The following is a 26,088-nucleotide window of genomic DNA, read 5'->3' as shown; positions in this document are numbered from 1 at the left end:
ACAGCATAACCTTTGATTATTAATATTAGAGTTGTAGTAAAGTTCACTGACCCCTGACATTGCTGTCATGATTGTGTTCCAGGTTCTGTTTCCAGTTCTAGACAAAGTTCAGAAGTGTTCAGGTGATGCATCCACAGATAAGACTGAAATGGCTGGTGGCAATATATTAATTCATCATTCCAGGGATACAGCAGAGAAACAGTGGGCTGAGACCAGAGTTTTAACACTTGCTGGAGTTGCTAGAGTCTTTAATACATGGCGACAGGCTCTCAAACATCTCGGTAAGCTCTTCAGTATATGCATTAATGTAGACAGGAAGAGGTTAGCAGCTAGTAAAGAGGTAAATGTGTACTTTTTAAAGGCCAATGTCAGATATAGGAGTCAATCTTTAATACTGGCAGATATATTTACCTAGGTGTGAATGAGTACATTAACTTAGAAAAGTGACTTAGCTGTAAGTACATTGCAACTCTCTTGTTTAGAGGAATTCTTCATTTGGTGCCAGTGAAGTGTCTGAACTGTTTTTCAATCACTGTGAAGTGACTTTATTTGTAGAGCTAAGATGCTTGTACAAGTATTGGGCTTAGAAAAATAAGTGCATGAACATTTTGTACATTTGTGTTGGAAATTACCTAGTTACGCAATATCTATTTTATGTACAGAATTAAGGTCGAAGCTTTTCAAATTTGTTATAATTATTATTTTATATTTACTGATTATGAGTTTAATAAATTACTAACTATGAGTTAAATATTACTGATTATCAGTTTTATATGACTAATTATGAGTTTAATATGAATTGATTATCAGTTAAATATTCTTGATTGTGAGTTTTATATTATAGATTAAGGGTTTAATATTCTTGATCATGAGTTTTATATGACTAGGTATGAGTTTAATATTACTGATTATGAGTTTTATATTATACATTATGAGTTTAATATTATACATTATGAGTTTAATAATACTAATTATGGGTTTAATATTATTGATCATGAGTTTTATATGACTAACTATGAGTTTTATATGACTAACTATGAGTTCTGTTATTTTCTACAGGTGACTATCCCCGTGCCTGGGCCTTGCTGTTAGAGTACATCGAGTCAGCAGCTTTAAGCAGCAGTTCTGAGGTATCCCTAGCTGCTCTGAAAAGTTTTCAGGAAATCCTGGAGATTCAAACTCAAGCCAAGAAAGGAGATCCAAAAGAAGTGTCTGATGGTGCTGTGGCATCATCATCCAGTGTAGAATCAATTGGAAGGCCGAAATCAGGCAGTTCTAAAACTGACCTGTCTGTACATAGTAGTGTAGATGACATTGCTTTATGGTCTAATGCATGGCGTGTATGGCACAGCATTGGAATACAGTCCGCCTCTCCACCAGACTCTAACAAAGTGCAATCACTTCCATCTCAAGCATTCCTCACTGCCTTAATTCAGATCTTCCCACCTCTATTTGAACATATCAAACCCAGATTTGTGTCCGCCGATCTTCAAAAGTTATGTATAGTGCTACGTAGTGCAGTCTCTGTTCCTGTTAGTAATGAGTCATCACCATTCCTGGTGCCATCGTTTGCCGACAATGAAATTACGTCGCTGCAAGATGCAGTACTGACAGCCATTGATGTCATTCAAAAGGTAATGTGACCTTTTCTAGTTTATCAGTTTGAAAAGTAAACAACTTGTCATACTTTGATAACCACCAGTAACATACGAGGGAGATGGCAGACTGATAACTAGAGAAATAAAGAAAGATATACAGACAAACAGCGCATCCACTTTAGACAGATGGGAAGACACAGACAGACAGACAGACAGACGGACGGATGGACGGATGGATGGACGGACGGACGGACGGACAGACAGACAGACAGACAGACAGACAGACAGACAGACAGACAGACAGACAGACAGACAGACAGACAGACAGACAGACAGAGAAAGAAAGTCTTTATTGAATTATGTCTTCAAGTTTACAGCCAAAAGTACAGTATGTGGCATATGTCATGTTAGGAATCCATATCAAATCAGAAGTGATCTCAAAACTGTACATTTCACATCTGACCAACCCCATCTTATTTTTGGCCTTATCAATAACATTCCATTTTCACATAAAATTGCTGGTAGGAAATACAGTATGCATAGGGATATTTTACACTTGTATTAGTTGTAAGGTATGGGAGTGATATTCAGGCAAAAGATAAAACATCACATGACTTCAATATTATCCATGGTTTCTCTCCCCCCCCCCCCCCACCCCCCTCCCCTGTGGTAATGATAACAAACCCTCCCACCCCACATCCACACCGTCAGAGGTACTTGATCCATGAGAATGAAAAAAAAATTCATTTGCAAGAATAGGCAATTCTGAAACATTTCTGATGACTGAACTGTTTTCTTTCAAACAGGCTATTGGTGAGGGTCCTGATAGTGTGAAGTGTATGTATCCACTGGTATTTAATCAACTGTTAATCTTCGTAAGTTTTGCATGTCATCCACCAAATTATGGCAAGATAGAAACAAAACTCATCAACCCAGCCACTATGAACAAACAGGTGAGTCTATTTTATTCAAAATATGCATGTCATACCTTGAGAATCATAGCATTGTTTGAGTTAAGCAATAGTTTAAATTTGCCAGCAGTCATCCCCCATTTTATAGTTCAGTTCCATGTCTTCTGCATACAGGTCAGTTTTGTTACTCTGTCAAACAGTTATTATCAATAGAGAAGAATGAAGCTATTCCTAACCTTACTAAAATCTTTCAATAACATGATCAGTATTTTCAGGCAGGAATGTTCTTTGAGTTCAAGAATTTTGATTGTGTTTATAGCCAACATATTGCTGTACTTGTAAAAAAATATGACTGAGTCACTCTCAGTTTTGTGATAGATTACATGTAATGCCAACATCTCACAATATTACTAGTTTCTGTCTTTTGTTTGTCTAAAATGATACCACCAATATCAAATTCAACCATCATAAATACTCTGGTTAGAATTTGACCAAGTCAGAATATACCCGCCTGACATATTTTTTCTATCAAATGTATGGCTCTTAACTAGTGAAATGTATGCAGAATGTCCCTATAAATACATAGAGCCTGGTAACAGAATGGTATTAACAGACCTGATAACAGAGAATTGTATAGCATGGCAATCTTTGGATACCATGTCCTTAGTGTATGTAGTCATGGATTTGTATGCAATGCTGTAAACATAGCCAACTGTATGTACTCATGAAATATGCAACTCATCATAATATGATTGATTGCTCTTGTTTATTGTAATTCTTTGAAGGATTGATTGTGTAACTAAATGTGTTGATTTATTGCTTGAATTGTGGTGTATGTAATGTGTTAACATTTACTACACTACAGAGTGGTAACATATTGCTGTATGTATTAATACTATGAATAGTTAACAATTTATAGGTGTTCAGTGTGTGTACTGAGATATCCAAGTTTTTTCCTAGACTTCGCTCATTGCAGTAAATGTTGACACTTGCATGCAAACCATCAAAAAAGAAATCTTCCAAAATGTGTTAAAATCATAGAGTAGAGACGTCTAATAAAAATGGAAGATACCGTTTTACGAGTACACATTACATAATATCTTCAATATTTAACATTATGGTTAACAGAAGGCATTAACAAATCTCATGATACGTTGCATGTTATGTTATGTTATGTTATGTTAATATGTTCCATGATAATAACTTTCCAATTTTATATCACACCATTATAGGAAAGGTGGGCTAATTTTAGGTTTAGTGATAGTACACAGGTATGTGCTAGATGTAATTAAGTAATGACTGTGTTATCGTGTAATGTAGTGCAGTGTTCTGTGTAGTAACTGTAGATGTAATCATAACTTAGCTAAACCAGTAGTTTTGCGCATGTTTTGCGGTTGTAGTCATGTGACTGTCATGTGATGCCTGCTTGGCCAACCAATAGTTAATGGGCTTGTGGTTGTAGTCATGTGACTGTCATGTGATGCTAGCTTGGCCAACCAATAGTTAATCAGTTAAGTGTGGCTGTCATGTGACTAACCTAACTAACCAATATTTCCCGTGATAGCACTCTCCTGGCTGTAATAATGAGATCTAAGTAACCAGTTATTGTTGTTGTGATAGTATTGTGTTGTGGCTGTAATCATGTGACTGTCATGTGATCGTAGTGTAACCTATAGTTGTAGAAGCATTAATACGGCGTATTCCGGTTATCGAACTTCCGGTTGTTTCGCAGGAAAGTATCGCGAGAGGGCGCACCATATCTGACAAAGTGAGGGCCAGAATTTTCGTCATGGCATCTAATAGTATGGCGATGTATGAAGCTGTCAACAAAATGGGCGTAAAAGAACTCCCTGCATTCATAAAAGAGTGGAAAATTACTACTTCTAAATCTACTAGATATCGCCAGAAATGCTGTCAACCTTGGTCTTGAAACACTAGAAAATGATAATTTTCTGAGAGAACGGAAGAGGAGACGAATAGTGGATGTCAAGCATCAAAAGATAGAACTAATCGACAGCGGAAACATTGAAAGTTGGACGGAGGACCTTCGAAATATACCCGATGTAGACATGATAAACATATTTCTTTACCTTACTGGTGTCTGTTGCTTGACAAAAGAACGATTAGAAAATTACAAATCTGACAACAGCTTCCAATCTGATTAAAATCCGATGTAGATGTTGGCTGATCGTTCATTGCTATTTTACCTTCGTTATTTTGCCTGAATTGACCTTCTTGGTACATGTTTACATTTTTTAGCTTGCCTGATCACCTCCTCTACGATCAGGCTAAAAAATGTAAACATGTACCAAGAAAAATAATATCAGGCAAAATAACGAAGGTAAAATAGCAATGAACGATTAGCCGACATCTACATCGGATTTTAATCAGATTGAACAGCTTCCAGCTACAGTCATTGCAATATTGAGAGTTCGGTCGACAATTACCAAGCCACATGTTTATATTGTAACTGATGTCGCCGCATACTTAGGCCTTTCTTGTTTATTAGAACAGTGGTGTAGCACCACGGGTGAAATCATAAAACTTTGTCCGGAAAAAAACATTTCATGTACTGGTTAGTATAAGTTGGCATAAACATATTTGTATTGATATACTCATCTTTACTATCACACTTTGGTTAGCTTGCTATTCTTCATTCAGGACCATCAGTGTATAAAAAACCTCATACCATGTCTTATACCGATCTGATTAAAATCCGATGTAGATGTCGGCTGATCGTTCATTGCTATTTTACCTTCGTTATTTTGCCTGAATTGACCTTCGTGGTACATGTTTACGTTTTTGTCCTGATCGGTAGAGGAGGCGATCAAACATGTACCACGAAGGTCAATTCAGGCACAATAACGAAAGTAAAATAGCAATGAACGATTAGCCGACATCTACATCGGATTTTAATCAGATTGGTTTTATACAAGCTGCAATAACTGTAGCGTATATTGTGATTTTGAGGATTCTTTCCTCTGTTTTTGTACCTTTTTCCGTTCCGATGTTTGACTGGAAGCAATCGCTACAATTTCTCCAACGGTAACGCAAATGGACGAGGTCACACTGAAAACGTGAGTGAGATGTCAGTGTACTACCCGTTTCAAAATGTTGCTACTTTTGGGTTTTCCTCACGGTCGAATTGCAGAGCCAAACTTACGCGAAATATTAGGAGAACAAGAGGTTAATTTGCTATTTCGTTATTTGATGGGCGATAATGCAATATTATAGCGTAAAGTTACGGGGAATGACAGAAAATCTTTAGTCAGTGGTTACGATGCCTATAGACTCTATGCTTTGCAATAATGCTCTACAATTCTGGCCCTCACTTCCGGTTCTAAAACAGCGCCCCTAGTGGCCAAACTATCATATCTTTTATCTTTTCGGGGCTTCTTCGATAACCGGAATACGGCGTATTGCCAGCTATCTGGCTGTAATCATGTGATAGTCATCTGACTAACCCAACTGTTCAATAGTTTATGTAGTAGCATTGTCTTGTACACCATGTGACTGTCATGTGACTACCCAACTAGCCAATAGTTAATGGTAGCACTACCCTGTACACCGTGTGACTGTCATTTGACTACCCAACTAACCAATAGTTAACTACCCTGTGGTTGGGTGTAGATAGTGTGACTATCATGTAAGTCTACCTAGCTAACCAACATTTGATGTGGTCACTGGTAGCACTGTCTCCTTCAACTACATCCTTGTAATCATGTGACTGTTTACCCAGCTATCACACAATAGTTGATGTGGTGGCACTGTCTCCTTCAACTACATCCTTGTAATCATGTGACTGTTTACCCAGCTATCACACAATAGTTGATGTGGGGGCACTGTCTCCTTCAACTCCTTCCCTAATTGTTAAAAGTGACACTTCCTAATTCATGTTGTGAATGTAATATTTGTTGCTGCGTTCATTTTAGGGGTAATCATATATGACATGGCTCTGAGATGTGTCCTCTACCTTACTCAGTCATGTGATGGCACTGTTGCACTTTCAGTTAACCCTTTCATTTACAAGGTTGAAAACTTTGGATACCCTTTCCACCATAACATCAACTCTCTGTTGCAATATAACTGGTATTGGAGACCCAGTGTGAAAGTACCACACAATCTAGCTGCTAGTTCAAAATCCAGAATTTTATGTGAGAAATTTCCAAGCTGAATCCAAAAGTTTAAGTTGTTCTCCCAAGATCAGTTATCTCATGCACCTCAGAATATTGTGTAAAAGCTGTCCATCTGTATAGAAGCTACTAATACAACTTAATGTCTCTTTGTCAGTCCCTGAATACACACTTTTATATTGCACATTGATACACAGCACAGTTACACTGTACCCTCACATCACTATGGCCTCCTGTGTTACTACTAACCAGTTTCATGTTAAAATCACAGGAAGGTTTGGGTAATTAATGGTGTTTTCTACCTGATGGTAATACACATGTAGATGTACAGCTATACAATGTGACTGTCATGTGACTCAGATTTGAGTCATGTGACAATCATGTGATTGCAACAGTTGCACTTGGGGGTGAAATTAGTTGGACAAGTAGAACAAATATCTCATTACTTAAAACAACTACTTGATTCAACAGCCTGAGTGGATAGCAATGAACTATGTGCCATTTGCTGAGAAGTCACTTCATATGGTAGTGGAACTCTACAAGACTACAGCCACTTACAAATCTGTGGTAGAAGAACATGTCTTACAAAACATTATCAAGGTGAGTTTGTTGTAGTCATTCCAAGGTAAATGCATTGATTTGCTGTTACCTAAGCATCAGTGAATCCTCTATCGTTTCAATGGAGAAAATGAAATAGAACTAGTGAAGATGAGGGCAGAGAGATAAAGAGAAGAGACCATAGTGCATGCAGATGAGTATGAAATTGTCTAGATTACTCTTTAGAACTAAGTAATATCTATAAATAATGATTATTTCTTTCAATAAAGGACCACAACCAATCATACAAAGATTACGCATGGTACAACTGTATGCAAAGTTTAGATGCCATTACTTACTATTTAGTGTTCAGTATGTAACCATGACAATGTCTCATCAGCAACATGAGGGGGGGGGGGGGTGTTAAAATGACAGTTCATGCACAAAACACAACATAAAACCAAAAAATAGAAGGCACAGTCAAGTGAAATAAAGTCAAACACTTAAAATACACTAGTATGCATTGATATAGTGAATATAGCTACGGTTAAGAAGAGAAATATTGAACAAGATAAATTATAATTTAGAAAATGGTCGATTTTGTCTGTTGGAGATGAAATATACGTGTACGCTGTACTTGCTGTAGGATATACCAGCTGTTGGATTCAACATTGAGGGTTGAGAGAAGAGTCTGTTAGAATATTGTTTACTTCCGAAGTTTGTCCACGATGACAGCTCACACTACACATTAGTTATAATGCCAGGTTTCAGTTTCACCTTGAACATTTTTCTCAAAGATTGTCAGAATTTTACCAAATATTGAAGTTGGTGAAGTAAAAGGCATACTAAACAAAGTTAAGTTAAGTTAATAATGGCATATGTTGTGTTGTTTATCACCAGACACTACAGACACCACTAGGAATGAAATATGGCTGTCCATCACAGAGTACCTGGAAATTGTCTATTGCTGCACTGCTTGAAATGTTACATATTGCATTACCAGTAGCAAGACAACATGTATCAGACTCTTCCTTCATGGGTATGTGGTCAGAACTAGCTACAGCCTTGGAGCACTTTCTATTCTCACAAAAGTAAGTCATGTAAGAAGTTTAAGGAAAAAAAATAGACTTAGTGGTGTATAAAGGGCTGTCAGAACCAGAACCAGTTAGAGTAAAAAGACACAAGTTGAATGGATACTATATGTTGATGTTTGCTGCCGTAGCCATAGTATAACCTACAAGTTTAAAAGAGTGTTGGTAACAACTTGTTTAGCATAAACAGTGAATGATACAACCGTGAGAACTGTGTCGACATGCATACATGATAATGGGTGCCTTGAAATTCCTACAATTGAAATAGTACTCAAAGTGGTGTACAAGGAATGCCCCCATCACAGACTTGGCATGGTACAACCCTTTATACATCCCCAACTCCTTCAGCAATTGTACTGCCACTAAAGATACGCAATGAAATCCTTCACATGGCAACCTCTGTCCTACTAGGTCCCAATTTATACATTGCTGAGTTGACTCAGGCAAAACAGTGATTCAGCTCTTACTGAAGGTTTCAAGCCATTCAGAAGCAAATGGTAGCAGCAAGGATTGAACCAGTAATGTGTAGATGACAAACTTAGCCAGCCCCTCTACCCTTTTAACTATCATGACTTCACATATGCAGCACTCCTTAAATTAAAACCTGAAAAACTCATAGATTGACCACATATTGTAGAATTGTGAAGTATGACCTTGGATGATAAAAAAAAATCACAGCAAATTGACCTTACCTGATATATTTTTTTCTGCCTTCCAGTAGTACTCCATCCACCTTATCAATTGACGAGTTCCAAGAACACGAAGCCATAGACATTGAAGTTGTGCAATTACTACGAGAAGAAGTACTACCATATCCTTCTAACATACCCCAACCATTCATGGCATTGATAATGTCCATGCTAAACAGAGGCTCTATACATTCTACATCAACCACATCATTTACAGGTATGTACTAGACTATGGAAAATATTTTGCTCATGTTTCAAGAATCTACAGAACAATGACTTCTATTGAAATATGGCCACCTTCTTATCATCACCAATACCAGAAAAAGTGTATTATTAATTACTCAAATCTACAGAATTAATGCATGAAGCAAAAAAAATTTACTGTATCATCGTATGTTTCCATGAATATTTTATTTTTAGATACAGACACAGGGCGTCAACTACGAGAAGACTTTGCCAAAGCCTGTTTTGAGACCTTGTTGCAATTTTCATTCATCACTAAAAGTGTAGTCACCAATGAGGGCAGTCTAACTAAAATGGCTTTGTCAGCTTTGTTGACGCGATGTCAAGAAGTACTCAAGAAATATGTAGAAGATGAAAAACTTAGTGGCAAATGTCCTCTTCCAAGGTATACTTTCAAAGTTATGTAGTTCACGATGGATAAGTGTTTGATCAGATAGATGGACAAAATTGTGGATGGATGGATAGATGGATGGATGGATGGATGAATTAATGAATCGTTGTTCTCCAATATTTTTCGTCATTCAGCCAGAAAATCCTTGTGATCTAACAGTTGTCACTACTCATCTAATACTAGCGACTCTTAGTGACAAAGGCCCCTTAGGTCACTCGCTTTTTCCTTGGCTGAACGAAGAAAAATATTGGGGAATAAATAACATCTAATTGTAAACATTTTCTACTAATATGTAGATTGTCAATAGACTGTGTATTCCAGAAAGATAAAGATGAAGTGCCCTTCAACAACTAAAAAAATAAATAGATAAAAGACAAAATGAAAATCCAGTTTAGACTATTGGATTACATGTCTGACAGTAAATACTATTGTGACAACAACAGATGTGCAGCTTTATCAATACATTACAAATTTCATTTTTATTGTGCTGTAGGCCACGCATGTCTGAGATTGCATTTGTGTTGAAAGCTGTTGGTACGTTACTGGAATCCTTGAAAAAATCCAGACCTGGAAATGGTATGTACACCGCATTAATTTCTCTATTACTCCAATTTTGCCAGGAAAATCCAATTTTGCCAGGAAAATCGTTGGATTACTACAAACGTACATGTAGAGACTTGTCAACAAAAGTAATGATCCAAGATCAAATATATTATCTAGTAATTTGTGTTTTGTTTCATCATGACAGTTCAATGTTACTTGTTACTTAAATCAAAATAGTGATTGCTATGATTTGGGGAATTTTGCATATTAATTAAAATGTAAACAGTGGTTTAAACTTGTCCCATAATATGATGGTCAGCCATTTATTGTCACTGTTCTGATGAATTGAAAGTTGGGTGTGGTCACTTCAGTTCAAACTGATACCAAAGTATGTTGAAGTTCTCAGTTTCTTATTTACCATATTTGATGCATTGTATCGTAATAAAACACTTTCTGAAACCACTGTATTCTTAATGCTCCTAATTAAGAGTAATATAAACCTAGCTCATACTATAATGAGCTCATTATTATTCATGATGTCATGGACTGATTCGGTCACATGATCAAGTGGCAGTTTTTTGCCAGAAATTGGAGTGTGAAGTCTGAATTCTTTCTAGCTGTTCAGTAAAACCCACTCACCCTACCCAGCTCCTGAGAGCACAGTTGTATGTAAGTTGAAACAGTGTATCCCGGTGTCAACATAATTATTTCATGTTGATGTGTGTTTACAGTGTGATGCAATGGTATCATTTTACATTGCTCTGTGCTAACACAATTTCAGAAGAATGTTTATGCAAGTCATATTCAGGTATTAGGAAGAGATGAAAAACAATTTGATGTTTAATAGTATTCAATTTAACTTTTGTTCCAAACACAACTTGAAAATTTTACCTGAAATTTTCTACTGCACACTTCAGTCTTTGTCAACAGACCAGACCCACTATTCAGTACACATGACGTTATGGACATGTGAGCCTAATAATCTGTTGACAAAGACTGAAGTGTGCAGTCAAAAATTTCAGGTAACATTTTCAAGTTGTTTTCAGAACAAAAGTTAAATTGAATACTATGGTTTACCAACACAGATGATATTCATATTCCATTGATTTAATTGACTTGTGTACACCCAATATACTATAATAGTACGGTAGTATCAAATCTGACATTGTATCTATTGACTATTTTCAGTGGACTACGAGACGTGGAGGCAGGTGATATCTCTATACCCTTTCCTTGTGGACTGTACCACTTGTACTTCCTCACAGGTGTGCAAGGCTTTAAAAGAGGTGCTACAACACTACCAAGACCTGTTAGCTGTACCACCCACTGCCATACAGAACTCATCATAACCACACCAAATAATTCAAGATCATCATTTTTGTACATTTTTTCTATAGTTCAAACATTTGGAGTATTGAAGACCAACCAACATTTTTTCATTCCAAGAGTTGTTTGTAAAATACAAAGCCATCAATTGTGAAATACAAACCCATAAATTGTGAGACTGTATGCCATCATTTCTATGCATGATGCTAGGAATATATCAACTTTCAGACGTGGAATTATTGTGACATGACTTCTTATTGAGTCTATAGGGTGTCTTGTAAGTATGTATTTGATGTACTGTTGGTACAGGCACTCTGTAAAGTTGCACAACTGAAAATACCTTGCACCATCTTACATATATGAGACATAGGAATGCAAGTCAGTCTTGATTTCTGTGTCTTTGGAAATTAAAACAGGCCAGATGTTCCAGTGTATATGGTGTGTCATGTCTGAAATTGACACAGGCCACATGTTAAGACTTACCATGTCTGATATTGACACAGGCCACATGTTAAGACTTACCATGTCTGATATTGACACAGGCCACATGTTAAGACATACCATGTCTGATATTGACACAGGCCACATGTTAAGACTTACCATGTCTGATATTGACACAGGCCACATGTTAAGACATACCATGTCTGATATTGACACAGGCCACATGTTAAGACATACCATGTCTGATATTGACACAGGCCACATGTTAAGACATACCATGTCTGATATTGACACAGGCCACATGTTAAGACATACCATGTCTGATATTGACACAGGCCACATGTTAAGACTTACCATGTCTGATATTGACACAGGCCACATGTTAAGACATACCATGTCTGATATTGACACAGGCCACATGTTAAGACATACCAATATCATGTCTGATATTGCCACCTTGTCATACATTATGATTTTTGATCTCTGAAATTGACAGAGGCCACACAATTCATTGGTAAGATGTGCCATTTCGCACAGGCCATATCTTAAAGATGTACTCTGCAATTGACACAGGTCGTAAGCTAAGATGTAGTCTGAATTGACACTCAGTAATGTACAATAATTCTGTATAATTTCAAATATTGTCTAATGAAGACAGTTACAGAGAATTAATCTCATTTCTACTATGAAATATTTATGTTGTGGTGGTTGACTGAAATGGACACATACTGAATCAGATGTTTTATAGCTTTACATGCAAATCATCAGTTAATAGATTTCTAATACGTTTATGGGGCATATTTAAAAATACAGTGAAGAAATACTGTACAAGTAAGTGTAGAATTATTAAAAGTAGTTGGTTTATAAAATGTTGAAAAATGATTTTTTTTGCTTGGTATCTGCTATAATCTACACCAATGCCCATTAATATTAAGAAGTGTTTTGCCAAGAGATGGTATATGCATCAGACACTAGGGTATTGAAATCAAGCTGAGAATGGAATCCAGCTTTGACAGGGTAAGAGTCTTTTCTAGGGCGTGGCATCATTCATTGGTTTGAACAAATATCACTGTATTGGGCTGCATAAAGGAACAAACTTGAACATTGACAATTACGCATCGTATTGTGTAGAAATAATATCATTATCTATATTGTTGCCAATGAAAATGCTTCCTGTGTAATAGATCTATGTACCAGTTTTAATAGTGGTGAGTCACAACTCAAAGTTTTATACTTTATGTTATTATGCAAGCAGACAGTGGCATGCTTTAACTTGAATTCAGTTGATTCGTCAAAATTCAAATACAGAATAAAATGTGTGGTCGACATTAGCCAATGCGTACACACTTTTTAGTGAGCATGCTCTATAAAGCACTCTAATTATTTGTCTAAATTTAATTAAGAAGTGATGTCATGTCTTTTTTTTAGCCACTGCAGACACATCTCTCAGAACATAAGCATGCACCACATCATGACTTGTCTTTCACATATAGATCTGTGCAATATTTCAAATCTGATGTTTAGATATAGAAGGGGGTTGGGGGAGGATGCAGCACCGCCATGCATATTGAAGAAGTGTTTTACAAATTTAAAACACACAGTAAGTTTTTTTGAAGAAAAAAATTGAATTATCACAGTGACAGTGACCTTATAACATGGGAAAAGAGATAATCACTTGGAGCTATGTATTTCTCTACCCCGTAGTTACTTCGAGGTCAAAGGTCATATTGTGGTACAAATGTGTAGTTCTTAGCCTGGGATGATAATATATACATTGGTACTCAGTTGTAATATTTTTGTACATATTTGTCATGAAATCATGATGCTACGTTTGGCCCATATAGGTAATGTTTAGAAAACACAAACATGTTTCAACTTGATAATAATATTATAATATATAGATATAATATGACAAGTGGGATGGATTTTTTTCAATTCCTTGTATAGATTGATTGACACACACAGTACATAGTTATGTATTTATTTAAAGAAGTCAGAACAGACCCTTTGAATTAATGTGGAGCTGAAATATTCATTGCAAATGATTTTCGAGTTACTACTATGGAAATCAAGCTACCGTATTAGCAAACTAAGGTACAGACTAGAACTATTGTTGTTGATATAAGCTGTCACTGGATGTTGATGTGTGTTAAATTACACTCTTAGTAGGGTGTTGTCTCTGGTGACAATTTTTCCTTAAGTGGTAACATATTTACAAGGTGATATTATCCACATTAAACCAAGGCAACTGCTAAAACCCACAATAGCAACAGTAATAGTTCAGTTTGTATCTATCTTAGTTTGCCTTTTAGCGTGATAATGATGGTAGTAGCACTATTATAGAGATTCCAATCAACTCTCTCCAACGGTTGCTACAGGTCAAACAAGATATAAAGATATGCCCAACTATTTTTAATTAAAATTACCAGGAACAGATCTTAAAGAGCCAATAGATATTTGAAATACAACTATTGTCTTTCAAAGTGTAGCTACCAAGAGAAAATGAAGGCCATGCCATGTTTAAGTTATAGACATCTTTGAAAACGCTTTCTCTTGTAGTTTGATGTACCTGTATTATATTACTGTAAAGTAGGTGTTCCTTGATGATCTAGACTGTTGTTTCACTTAATAGATTGTTGTAACTAGTAACAACGATACTACTACTCACTGTAGTCTGAAAGGTTCAGCCATTAGTCCACTTATGTAATCACACTCAGTAACCCAGAGCGAGAGAGCATATTACATAAGCAGAAGAAATGCCTGGATCATGCAGGCTATACTCACTGCTTCTCTTTACCAGTCAAGCGCACTTCCATTTCAGTATTTTGATGTCTACAGCTAAGGAGAGAGTGACGGTAATGTGTTTATAGAAATAACCACCTGTTATTATTTTAGATTTTTTAACACGCCACATTTTTTGCATCAGAGCAAAATAAATGTGTTCTGTGTTTTCTGTTGGTTGTAAAATTCCCAAAGTAAGTTTTGGAGTTATTGATGTATGCTGACTCTATTGGTTATAAAATACATATGATTATATATGATGGTGTAGTTGAAAAATGTTCGGTATACTTTTGGGACATTTCTAAATTTCGTTCAAGATTTGAATTTTTCAACAACAAAAATTCAACAGATAAAAAAATTACACAACTAGAAAATTAAAGAGGTTGAGGTAACAAAGTTATTTCTCAAGTAAAACTTGTAAATAATACATTCCTAGAACATATCTGTGATTGTGATGGTATCCATTTTGTAATCAAATATGAAAATGTAATAATGTAAATTTATGTACAGAGCTTGGTGTTGGTTCTTAGCATCAAAATGTTTACAAGTATTTAGGAGCTAGAAAAATTCAACTTTTGTTTTATAGGTAGTATTGGATGCAAGGAATGGATTCCTTTCATTTCATTATCAATCTAATTATCTCATAAGGAATTGTACATGTAATGAGGCAATGCATGGAACTTTATTGGATATTGGATCGCCTCTTTTGCATATTGAAAAATGAATTAAATCATTTATGGGCCAAATTGATCACTAAGTTGTAAAGTGTCTGGGTGTTTTTCTGAGAGGTAGATAGATAATGAGTAATTGTTTTGAATGAGTGACTTCGGGGAGAGATTCCTGAAAAATAGTGCCGATGGTGTTGCAGCACAACTGAAATAATCAATTTGATGCTATTGTGAATAGATAAGTAATTAGTAGCATTTGCCAATAGGGATTGCATGGTGGTTATACTTTCACCTGGAGGAGTACATTGCAAAGAAAGTGATGGGGGTGTGTGGCAAGGAAGAGAAAGTCATCATCTCTTTTCAAACATTAACAATAACAAAATTAACTACACCTTTTGAGACAACACATGGATATTAGACGTCCCTAAAACATCATGAACATGGGGTCAATAAAATATGTGTACCTATTACATACTTTATAAAGATTTTCTCAAATTTGAGAGTAAAAAGGGAAAATCTACTCCAAAATGTTCACAGAAGTCATAGTACATGTATATAGTGTTCAGCATGTTCCTATGACACTGCTATCACATTTCTGTTTTATGGCATGCATGTTTAGATAGCCTTTGGCGTTCCCTGCCCAGTAGTGGTAAATATAGCGCCCCCAACGGTAGGAATATCATTATTCATGGTTTTGTTGGATGTGAGTGATCAGTTTTCACGGCTGAGGCAAATCCGGGACCATTTCTATGAAATCAAAGATGGGGGTTCATAGCTTTACAGGGGGGGGGGGGGGGGGGGTCTCTTACTTTTGACACTGATTTATGGCTCTTTGAACCAAATAAACCTCAGGAAAGGTTTTCATCTTGTATATAGCCAAATTTCTTGCAACTGCACAAAAACATTTACCTATATATAATGGCAAGGCAGGTAATAATCATGCTTCTGTAATGCACACACACACACACACACACACACACACATATATACATACACACACAAACACTTAGTCTAGGTGACCCTGATTTGCTGCCACTCTCCCCTGTGTGTGAAAACTGATCACTCCCTGAACACAACATAAAAACTGGATGATGACAACAAAACTCAACTCAAAAGGGAGGAAATCATATTAAATTGAACGGAAAAGTCAATGTGGTTGCGTAAAACTCAGCTACCACTCTTCCCAGTCTCTATAATTTGAAGAACACCATGTGGACAGAGCATCGTCAGGTGAGCAAAGATATTTATGTTTACATAACAAGGGTAAATTGAGGACAAGGGCCTGGTGATACGTACTGGAAATAAAATTGCTCAATAACCGAGATGTTGAAGACCATTATTCAAGTATTCTATGGCTTTCAATTCTAAATGGATCATGCAACAAACCTGAAATTGTCCTTTATATATATATGCAAAATAAACTTTTTTTCAAAAGTGCATGAGAAAAAGTGTATGTGTATGTGTAGTTTTGATATTGTATGCCTCTGCACCGCACCAGTTACAAATGGAAATGGCTTCCTACATGTCATTTCAAAAACACTTTCACTGTGGGAGATATCTTTCACAAGACACTCAGACATCATGCCTAGCCTATGCATGTGTAGCACCTGTGTTCTGTTGCACTGAATGTGGTAGTGTACGTAGTAGGTTCAACCATTCTTGTATACATGTAGTTTTAAGCTTTACTGTCAATCGGGAAGGTCTGCCTTGTAACTGGGCCATGCAATAGGAAATTTGAATTTCAACCCCAGCATCACAAGCTGAGAGAGGATTGTGGAAATATTTGCAATTACTGGTATAATAATACTAACACATAAATCATAGCTAATCTGTGCTGATAAGAGGAATAATCCTCCTGCAAGGGTCTGAGTAAGAAGGACTACACTGTATGTTGTTACAATGTAACACGATGAAGTGAGGGACATCACGTTTCCCATAATGAGCCATTCAACATTACAGACAGCAAAACTTCCTACTCCATCCACTTGTCACATCATACATTATACACCAGTTGACGTAACAATGCCCTGTCTGCACTACTCACATGGTCATAAACCAAATTTCCACAGGACATGTGACCCATCCTGGCCAACCACGTCGTATATGATAAAGTACACGTATGTATAATACACAACACACAGACAATTAAGCTTGGTTAAAAGATCATTTTCCTGTTTATTCTGAAAAAAAACTTGAGACAGCAAGATGTTTTGGTGACCAATCTACGGTATATGCAAAAGAGAGTTTGTTTGAACTACATTGCGACATGATAACTGGACTAAATACTCAATTACTATACTTGTTAAACCACAGGGTATAAAATACATGCCCCAACGTGGTGGGGAAGAAATCAAGACAAAAATGTGTACCAGGAAAATTTCTTCGCTATTATACAATAATTTGTTTTCTTTTCTTTTCCATTGGTCAACAAAGTATAAAAGCACTAAAACGCAAAAAATGCTAATCACAAAAATTCTTGCGACAGTTCACAAACTGAAACAGGCAGTTGGTTTGTTATGATACATCAGGGAAACGGTTTGGTTTTTCATGTGTCGAAAGGAAAACAAAAATGATTTTTTTTTCTTCTTTTTTTTCTTCTCTCCTTTTGAGAATAAGATTTGAAAATACAGAATTAATAACTTAGTTCTCAAGTTGAGGCCTTGAAACCATACTCTACACCTAGGCACGAGTCTAACACTACGTTTTCGTTTATATATCAGTGCCAGTACACTTGATGTCTCTATGCAGTGTCGTTCATTCCCTAAAATCTGCCCACTTACAAACACTTTACACATATTATTATTTTCTTTGCCTATCGGTATACAAAAAAAAAAGAAACCACTGTTTTTTTTTAAATCTTCATAATGGTAATATGTGAGAAAATTTTCCGAGTACATTTGATTAAATACTAAAGAGACCTACTGTCAGACACTTCGTCACAAAATTACATCAATATTGCTACACTAGGTAATCTTGAATAACAAGCAGATAGCTATTAGGTGAGATTTCAGAAATAAAGGTTGCATTTTCCTGGATAAATTGGCTATATTGAGAGGGGAGGGGGGTGTTTTTTCTTGCATCGCTTGTCGTCCCACATGCAAAGTCGCTGGCGGAAAATGCAAACCATCACTTGCTCGGTGCAAATTCCTGTTTTTTTTCAATAGTCTGACAAAAGTGCATATGACAGCTACACATATAAAGCAAAGACAGTGAGAGTTCTCTATAGTACATTGTGTGCCTAGTTGTAAAGAAGACACTATCTCTAGCTACATCTACAATATCAAACATTTGCCTCGCTTCTTTTTCTTCACTTGTAGTGCAGCTCTTGTGGCCATTTCAAACACTTCTCGGACTCCATCTTTGGTTTTAGCTGAACATTCCAAATAACCAAAGGCACCTATTTTATCTGCCATAGCACGTCCTTCTTCTGTTTTCACTGGTTCCTGCTTCATCTTTGCTAATTCTTTCCGTGTGTTTTCATCGTTTCTTAAATCCTTCTTATTTCCAACTAGAATAATGGGAACATTTGGACAAAAATGTTTCACCTGCAAAGAAACAAGAAAACATCCCATAATTAAAGTTAACGCATGTGCACCACATTAAATCAAGACATCCATAAAAAATATTTTTGGGAATATTTCCAAAACTTTTTTTTCTGGAAATAGTGTGACCCACCCATCTTGGTGAACATTTTAATTATTTATTTATTTATTTATTCATTCATTCATTCAATTGAAAACAAATGAACACTGCAATAATTTAAAGACAAAATCTTCCTTGCCAAATGTACAGTTATCAAACCTTACTGAGTTTGCATGACTACATTACAGAATAACAAGATTTTCACGAAGATACGGCTAGTGACAAGAGTTTCGATTTCAGATTTGGCAGCACTGTTTTTTTTTTGTTTTTTTTTTTGCATTTTGTACAAGGTTCTTAATTACAAATTTACATCAAACAAAATATAGAAACTAATAACACGCAAGCATATAAAAGTATACATTTGACCTCACGGCAAACACAAATCATCATTATCAGATGAAACAATGAAGATTCAAACACAAAATGGTGTTCAGTGAATGAAATGTACCATTTCACATGGCATGTGTTCTATCAGTTTCTGGATTTTATTTGTGTAATTCATAACAAACGCTATGTGAAACATAAAACACATCATGCTGCCTAACTCAAACTCTACAGTCTTTTTGGTTTGGTCGTAAACAGTATATGTTCGACATTAAAATTTGATCATTAAAAATAACTAAGTAACCATGTAACTTTCAAAAATTCAAAATGAAACATTATGTAAACATGTCTGTATGTATTTGTTCATCATTTTAATCTCTCAGTAATTTTCTCTCTCAAAAATCATTTACACTAGATGGGTGTGACAATAATGCATTTCATCTCAATTCATGAAAACTAATCTGTTTTAATTGCTGAATAACATTTTCAGTTTGAACTGTTTCTTTACCTACACCATTGGTAAACTTTACTGCATTATGGCAACATTGGGCACAGACCCAAGAATGGACAAATTTTAGAATTCTCCAAGAATACCAACTATCTGGGTGATGTCATCTCACAGCTACACTTGACAAAAAAAAAAGTTACACTTGACAAAAAATGACCTACCTCTGGCGTCCACTTCTCTGGAATATTTTCTAAGCTATCGGGACTGTCAATTGAGAAGCACATCAATATTACATCTGTGTCTGGATACGAGAGAGGCCTTAGTCTGTCATAGTCCTCCTGTCCTGCGGTATCCCATAACGCTAATTCAACCTGTAATCAACACATGCATCAAGTCAGTGAGTGAGGGAGTGGGTGGGTATAGTAAATTTACATCATAGTATAGTAGTAGTAGTATATAGTAGTGATATAGTAACTTTGTACACATTTGAAATTACTATCATACTGTTATTAATTTCCAGTATGTGAGAAATGGAAGATTAAAAAGCCACTATCTGTGGGCACTGGGGTATTACATTGCAATACAAAAATCTAGTACTTATTGTCATTAACAAACTGATTTATAAACATTCATTTGAATTCTTGAAACACATGTTTCTAACTTTCACTTCCCTTTCCACACGCATATTGAGGCAATGGCTTATCTTTGCGCTCAATTAAATAATTACATCAAAGCAATAAGGGTGTACCAACTTCAAAGACAATGAACTGATGAAATTTGTGTTCCTGTACAAACTGCACCTATTTCTAACTCTGATCTACGTACTGTCTTTTGTCAGACAATAATGTCCTGAGCACGACTAAAAGTGCCTTCCACATAGCTTTCATGACATTTCCCTTTTCTGGAAATACAGCCTGTATGAATAGTACTGGCAAAAGCACTGTCCTTTTCAAGCCATCAAATAAAAGTAGTGGAAACTCACCTGTTTACCATCAACTTCTATATCTGCAACATAATTCTCAAATACTGTTGGTACATATACTTCGGGAAACTGGTCTTTACTAAATACGATTAGCAAGCATGTTTTACCACAAGCTCCATCACCAACGATGACTAGTTTCTTTCGTATAGCTGCCATCCCAAAGCTTGTCTCTCTGAAAGCAAATGATGGCAAAGATTTTAAAAACTGACTCAAGACTTATTTTTAGATCTATTCAGAGTGACTATTGTTCAAACAAACAAACAAACAATCAATCAATGAAAGGTCAGTTAAAATGCGTGTGAAATATCAATTTCACCTAGACACAAAATTGTCCTAATTGCAGCACATGTACTTGCAATACATATAGCAACTGATGAGTCAAAACATCACGGGAAATTCACAATGTACACCCACAAAAATTTGACAATAGGAGGGAAAGTCAGTACTATGCCAGATAGACAGCCCAAAGTGGCACACCCATTTCATAAACAATACAGATATAGAAATGAATCACCTCAAAACTGCCCATGAACTTCATCATATCAGTCCCTTGAAGGATTACCCTACAAGGAACGCCACTTTCACAAACGCAAACTAGCTGCTTCACCTTATCACAGACAAGTAAATCACAGAACTGTCCAAGTTGTGTAAATAAACATGCTAATTAGCACCCACCTAATACAATAAATGAAAGCAGATCTCAAAACTACACCCACAAAAAAAGACTAAGTGCACACATTAAATGCAATGTAGCTGAAACTATATTGCTACAACTGCATGTAGAGTAGAGAAAAACACAACTAAGGTGAATCAGGAACTGGAATTTTTACAGCTTACATGATGCCCTATGACCAAATGGGTGGAGTCCGAATAACAGCGTTGGCCTCACGCCACTTCCTTTTGCATGGCTGTACTTGGGTCTAACAAAAAAAACAGTGTAGGCAGACTATGGCTAGTACATAAACCCTTCGTGCGAGTAAGGGAAAAGAGCAAAGTATTTCCAAGTGTTCTCTAGAACAACGAAATTTTCAATAAAGCGACAGACACAGCGGTATGCCCTTGGAAAGTCTCATGACATGACTCATTCAAATGTATTCAAACAAATGACACCGCCAGCTCGACGAGACTCGAGGAACATAAATGTATTAAACCGCTTATGACAATATTTTACTTGCATACACATCGATCAATCATAAATCATGTGCTTCCATAGAATTTTTGAGTTGCAGATGCTGGAAACAAGAGTTACAGACGTTCTGGGCAAGTTCGATTGACGTCCTGGTTACCTCCTGCAGACAAAATGGCCGACACGACGGTATATTCATTGACAGACACACGAATGTCTCTGATGGGAACATAGAACACCAACAACAACTACAGTCACACATTCGATGTACAGCAATATTAAGAAATCTTACCCTGTACAGATTTTATGTCACTTGTGAACACTGAGGGAAACATGACGGGTTTAATGACAAAATTGACCAACCAACCGGTTAACAAATATGATAGCGAAAAAGTTGTAAAAAATCACTCGTGGAAACCGGACAGCCTCTGTAGGTATCGTACTAACTTCATTCATAATATTATGTACAAATCATAAAGTTACAATTCTTCCGTTACCTGTATTATCCAGTATTATCCAAACACACCAGTCAGATACGATTTCTCCAATTTCAGCTAAAAATTTCCGTTTGAACCACACCTCAATTTGGCCTAGAGGGCTCACATCAATTGATCAATAGCACTACCCCAATAGTGACGTCACTTTGCAAAGCATCATTGGAAATTTAATGCTAATATATTTCAATGTCGTCGCTCATTGGTCAAATGTTAGATACGTCACATGTTCTAAAAATAACTCCTCTATATGTACGATTCTGCTTGTATATGTCCAGTGGCCGTGGATATCAACAAGAAATGCGGAAGTGAACGTCGCTCGCAGTGCGGCTAGTGCGTCACGGTGCAGACTTTACTTTTGGGGAGTGATTTGACTGGCTTAAAATGAAAAAAGACTCACCTCTGTGGTCGAAAACAGCTAAACATTTACTGTAATTTATGTGTTTCTTCTAACAACCACGTTCCGGATAGGCGAGATCCTGGTATTGGTACGGTAACAACTTTTCGGAAGCGACGCACTCGAGTTGATTGTCGAGTGACCAAGGCAATCGTGGTCACTCCCTATATATGCATATCAAACAACTGGAGCTAAAAATAGCCACACCTAAAAACAGCAACTTATGCATCAGACTTCTTGAGTTATGCTAATGAGCAGTGTTTCGAAATAGAATTCGGTATATAATAAACACCAGGGATAAACTCGAACGTATTTTCCATTTGACCACCTCACTACACCTGGGCCATTTCAACTTTTTATCTGCTAGATTGATTTTAATCCCGTATTTATATCTGGATTACATCGAAAAGTTTAGGTCTCTACCACTATCAACCCACTGACGACAAAATAATTAGTGTACAAGTAAGATAAGCTTTCCTTTATAATTAAATTAGTCTATAAATATTTTTTTAGACTGACACAAACACCGGAGAGACTCAAGGTGCAAGAGTTGTGCACATTTGATAGCTGATGATCTCGACTCATTGACACCACAGACCTTCCAGATTACCTGGAATATGTAGTATTTCAGTTTATCAAATTATGAGTTGTATTCCGACCAGGCTACGAAAGGGTATCTGATACCATCATGTTGGACCATTTTAACCGTTTTGTTGTTGTTTCTTTGCCGATTTCGTCATAAAGTTGTCGTTTCACTATGCTCAATATACTTGCATTTGAAGTTGGATGTTTGAATTAACCTGTCAAGGCAACATTTTAAGTGGTTGATGATACATGTACTCTTACAGTACAGGAAGCTGCACATCCCCCAATAACCTAGTATTCAAGTTTGTTGAAGTTAAAATTCCAGTGTGAATGACACTATACTGAGATTGGTAATACTACCATACCATACATTCGTCATACACATCTCAATGAAATGCAGAATTAAAGTTGACTTCAATAAATTCATATCAAGATGTTTTCCTGAATTACACAAGTAGAACACGGCAGCGATGATGGCTAGCTAGCTAGCCATTGCCCATTGTAACTTCACAGCAATAAAGAAAAAAAAATGAAATATGTAACCTGAGACATAACATAACAGCAACATCTTATAGAAAAATTATGCAAGACTGGAAAATGAAGTTGTAATTATGTTAAAGCGGTACTGGATTTTTTTTGTAACTGCTTAGTTAGATATAATAGTGTTCACTCTGCACAGTACTCAATCACCTGTGGGTAAACAGATTTGTATAGCAATACTACAGTGAAATATAACCAATCAAATTTATATTTGGGTCCACACCCAAAAATTATCGCGCACCCCCCCCCCCCCCCCATGAAAATAATTATGTCAACTTATTACTATACTTCTTATTCATAAAATAAACCGTGTCTAATTATCGTTATTTAATCAATTTTTAGAGAATATATAGTTGGTTGTCTGATCAAAAAACTAATACCCCAGTTACAGCTAGTGCAGGTTTAATTTGCATGTATGGTCATCAGTGTAAATGAAAAGCTTTCCTCATACATTGCTAATCTCTAAGTTTCTACCAGTGTAATTTGTCACTGTAAGCATAGACCTTCCTCCTGGAGGGTCTATGGTGTAAGCATGTATGGCACAAAAAAATACCTGACACAAGAAAGAAACTATAAAAACTGTACCTCTCTTGAATGATAGGTTACTTACTTACTTGTATTAAAATCACACAAATCTGAGCATTGTTGATATCAAGTTTACAGAACTTGAAATAAATTATTGTGGATATCAAACTATTTGTTGCACTCTCCTATAATTTGTCTTTTGCTGTACAAAAGTAATTTTAGTACAGCAAGAGACATTCAAAACCATTTGATATTTCTATGGGTATGAGGGTGGATGGGTGTGGATGTAGTACTATAGATGTGTCAAACTGCCATTCAGTAAGGACCAGTATTTCCCATAAGTTTCACACACTGACCAACACCCTAGTCTTCCCAATGGTTCATGTTAATACCTCCTTGTTGTATATATTCAGTGTGATGTTCACAGTTCTATCATTGTTAACAAATTGTATTAATGCATGCCGCCTAGCTAGTACACACAATTCCTGCCTATATCACATCATTCAAATATTTGTTTTTCTATCTCTTTTGGCAAATTTAAACTTGAGTTTCGGACAGTGTCAGTTTTTTTTTTTTATATCCTTACCTTAACATTTTGAGCTCAAAGTAATTGTATTTCCTTTTTTTTCCCATTAACATGACAAGTTCACATTTCAAAGAGCTGAAGGGGTAATATTCTCCCCAGTCCCAAGGGAGTGCTGGTTGGTCATGAATATTCATTCATAAGTTAAATCAATATCAGGAGATCGATAACAATGACACATAGTATCCAAGTTCATTATTTATACAAGTGGTGGAACTGATTAGAAGTATATTTATTACTGGAGGTGTATTTCTGACTGCTGGTGAACAACCCGTGCCAATCAGTGTGGGGAGAACCCTGGGGTTAAATGGGATATGGGCCAACTTGTGATTGGTCTTAATTCTTAATCATTTATATAAAACTCATACAATATTGTATTCATGACGTTTTTCTCTCTGAAAGAGCATAATATATCCACATAGCATTGAAGTTTACATATGTGTATATTTCCTATGATCCTGATATCTGTGGCATTTTGGGCGCACCACCCTGGAAGTATATAATGTAATTGTTTATTTCGTTTTGTCTGAACTGCTATGCTATAGATCTCAATGTCATTTGTAATGATTAAACATGTTTCACTAAGTAAAACAAATATGGCACACAAATCTGGCCTATGCCCCTTTAACATATTACACTGGTAACTGTGGTTTTGGTTTATAAGACAGACACAAATTAAATGTAAACTACATCGATTGTTGCAACATTTTGATACAACATTGATAAAATGCTGAGTAGACATTGGTTTAATTAGATATTGAATTGGTTTAATTATAGTCTCAGTTGGGAGGCATCTCTGAAAGCTAGTTCCATAAACTAACAATGTACTGTTTTGGGACTCCCAATGTTTACATTATCTTGATCACAGGGTTAATTAGATTCACACAACAGAGGAACTGCTATCACCAACTTGTGTAATTTACCACATTAAAGAACAACAATAGTTTTAAGTTTGTGTCTATCTTAGTAAACAAAAGCCTGGATTACCAGAGTTGTACTTCACCATGATGATCAGATCATATTCTAAGACAGACACCACAATTGAACACTGGTTTTTAGCTATAACACATTTTAATTATAATTTTGTCCA

The 26,088-nt window shown here is 36.1% G+C and overlaps 2 protein-coding genes across 3 annotated transcripts in view; one reads left to right on the top strand and one right to left on the bottom strand.

Annotated features, from left to right (window-relative positions):
• Positions 1–15,416, top strand: part of LOC144437673 (protein MON2 homolog) — a 47,813-nt gene extending 32,397 nt beyond the window's left edge. Inside the window, exons 21-30 of the mRNA XM_078126715.1 lie at positions 83–281; positions 1,060–1,634; positions 2,405–2,551; positions 3,742–3,780; positions 7,114–7,242; positions 8,080–8,270; positions 8,989–9,176; positions 9,380–9,587; positions 10,087–10,169; positions 11,325–15,416. Coding sequence (XP_077982841.1) covers positions 83–281; positions 1,060–1,634; positions 2,405–2,551; positions 3,742–3,780; positions 7,114–7,242; positions 8,080–8,270; positions 8,989–9,176; positions 9,380–9,587; positions 10,087–10,169; positions 11,325–11,485 — 1,920 coding nt within the window. The 3' untranslated portion in view covers positions 11,486–15,416. The remainder of the gene's footprint in view (positions 1–82; positions 282–1,059; positions 1,635–2,404; positions 2,552–3,741; positions 3,781–7,113; positions 7,243–8,079; positions 8,271–8,988; positions 9,177–9,379; positions 9,588–10,086; positions 10,170–11,324) is intronic.
• Positions 15,417–17,503: 2,087 nt separating this feature from the next.
• LOC144449581 (transforming protein RhoA) lies at positions 17,504–22,917 on the bottom strand. Of its 2 annotated transcripts, none has more exons than XM_078140182.1 (4): positions 22,769–22,917; positions 20,749–20,920; positions 19,988–20,137; positions 17,504–18,897 (listed from the first exon to the last, which is right to left on the bottom strand). In XM_078140182.1, exons 1-4 carry the CDS (start codon positions 22,792–22,794, stop codon positions 18,625–18,627), a joined length of 621 nt encoding a protein of 206 aa, XP_077996308.1. In that variant the 5' UTR covers positions 22,795–22,917; the 3' UTR covers positions 17,504–18,624. The 2 variants fall into 2 exon arrangements, with proteins under 2 accessions (XP_077996308.1, XP_077996382.1); XM_078140256.1 differs by lacking the exon at positions 22,769–22,917 and adding an exon at positions 22,372–22,512.
• Between the last annotated feature and the right edge of the window lie 3,171 nt (positions 22,918–26,088).

This window comes from Glandiceps talaboti, chromosome 1 (assembly GCF_964340395.1).
Source record: "Glandiceps talaboti chromosome 1, keGlaTala1.1, whole genome shotgun sequence".
NCBI lineage: Eukaryota > Metazoa > Hemichordata > Enteropneusta > Spengelidae > Glandiceps > Glandiceps talaboti.
Note: the sequence above shows the minus strand (reverse complement) of the source record. Positions and strands in the feature narration are given on the sequence as shown.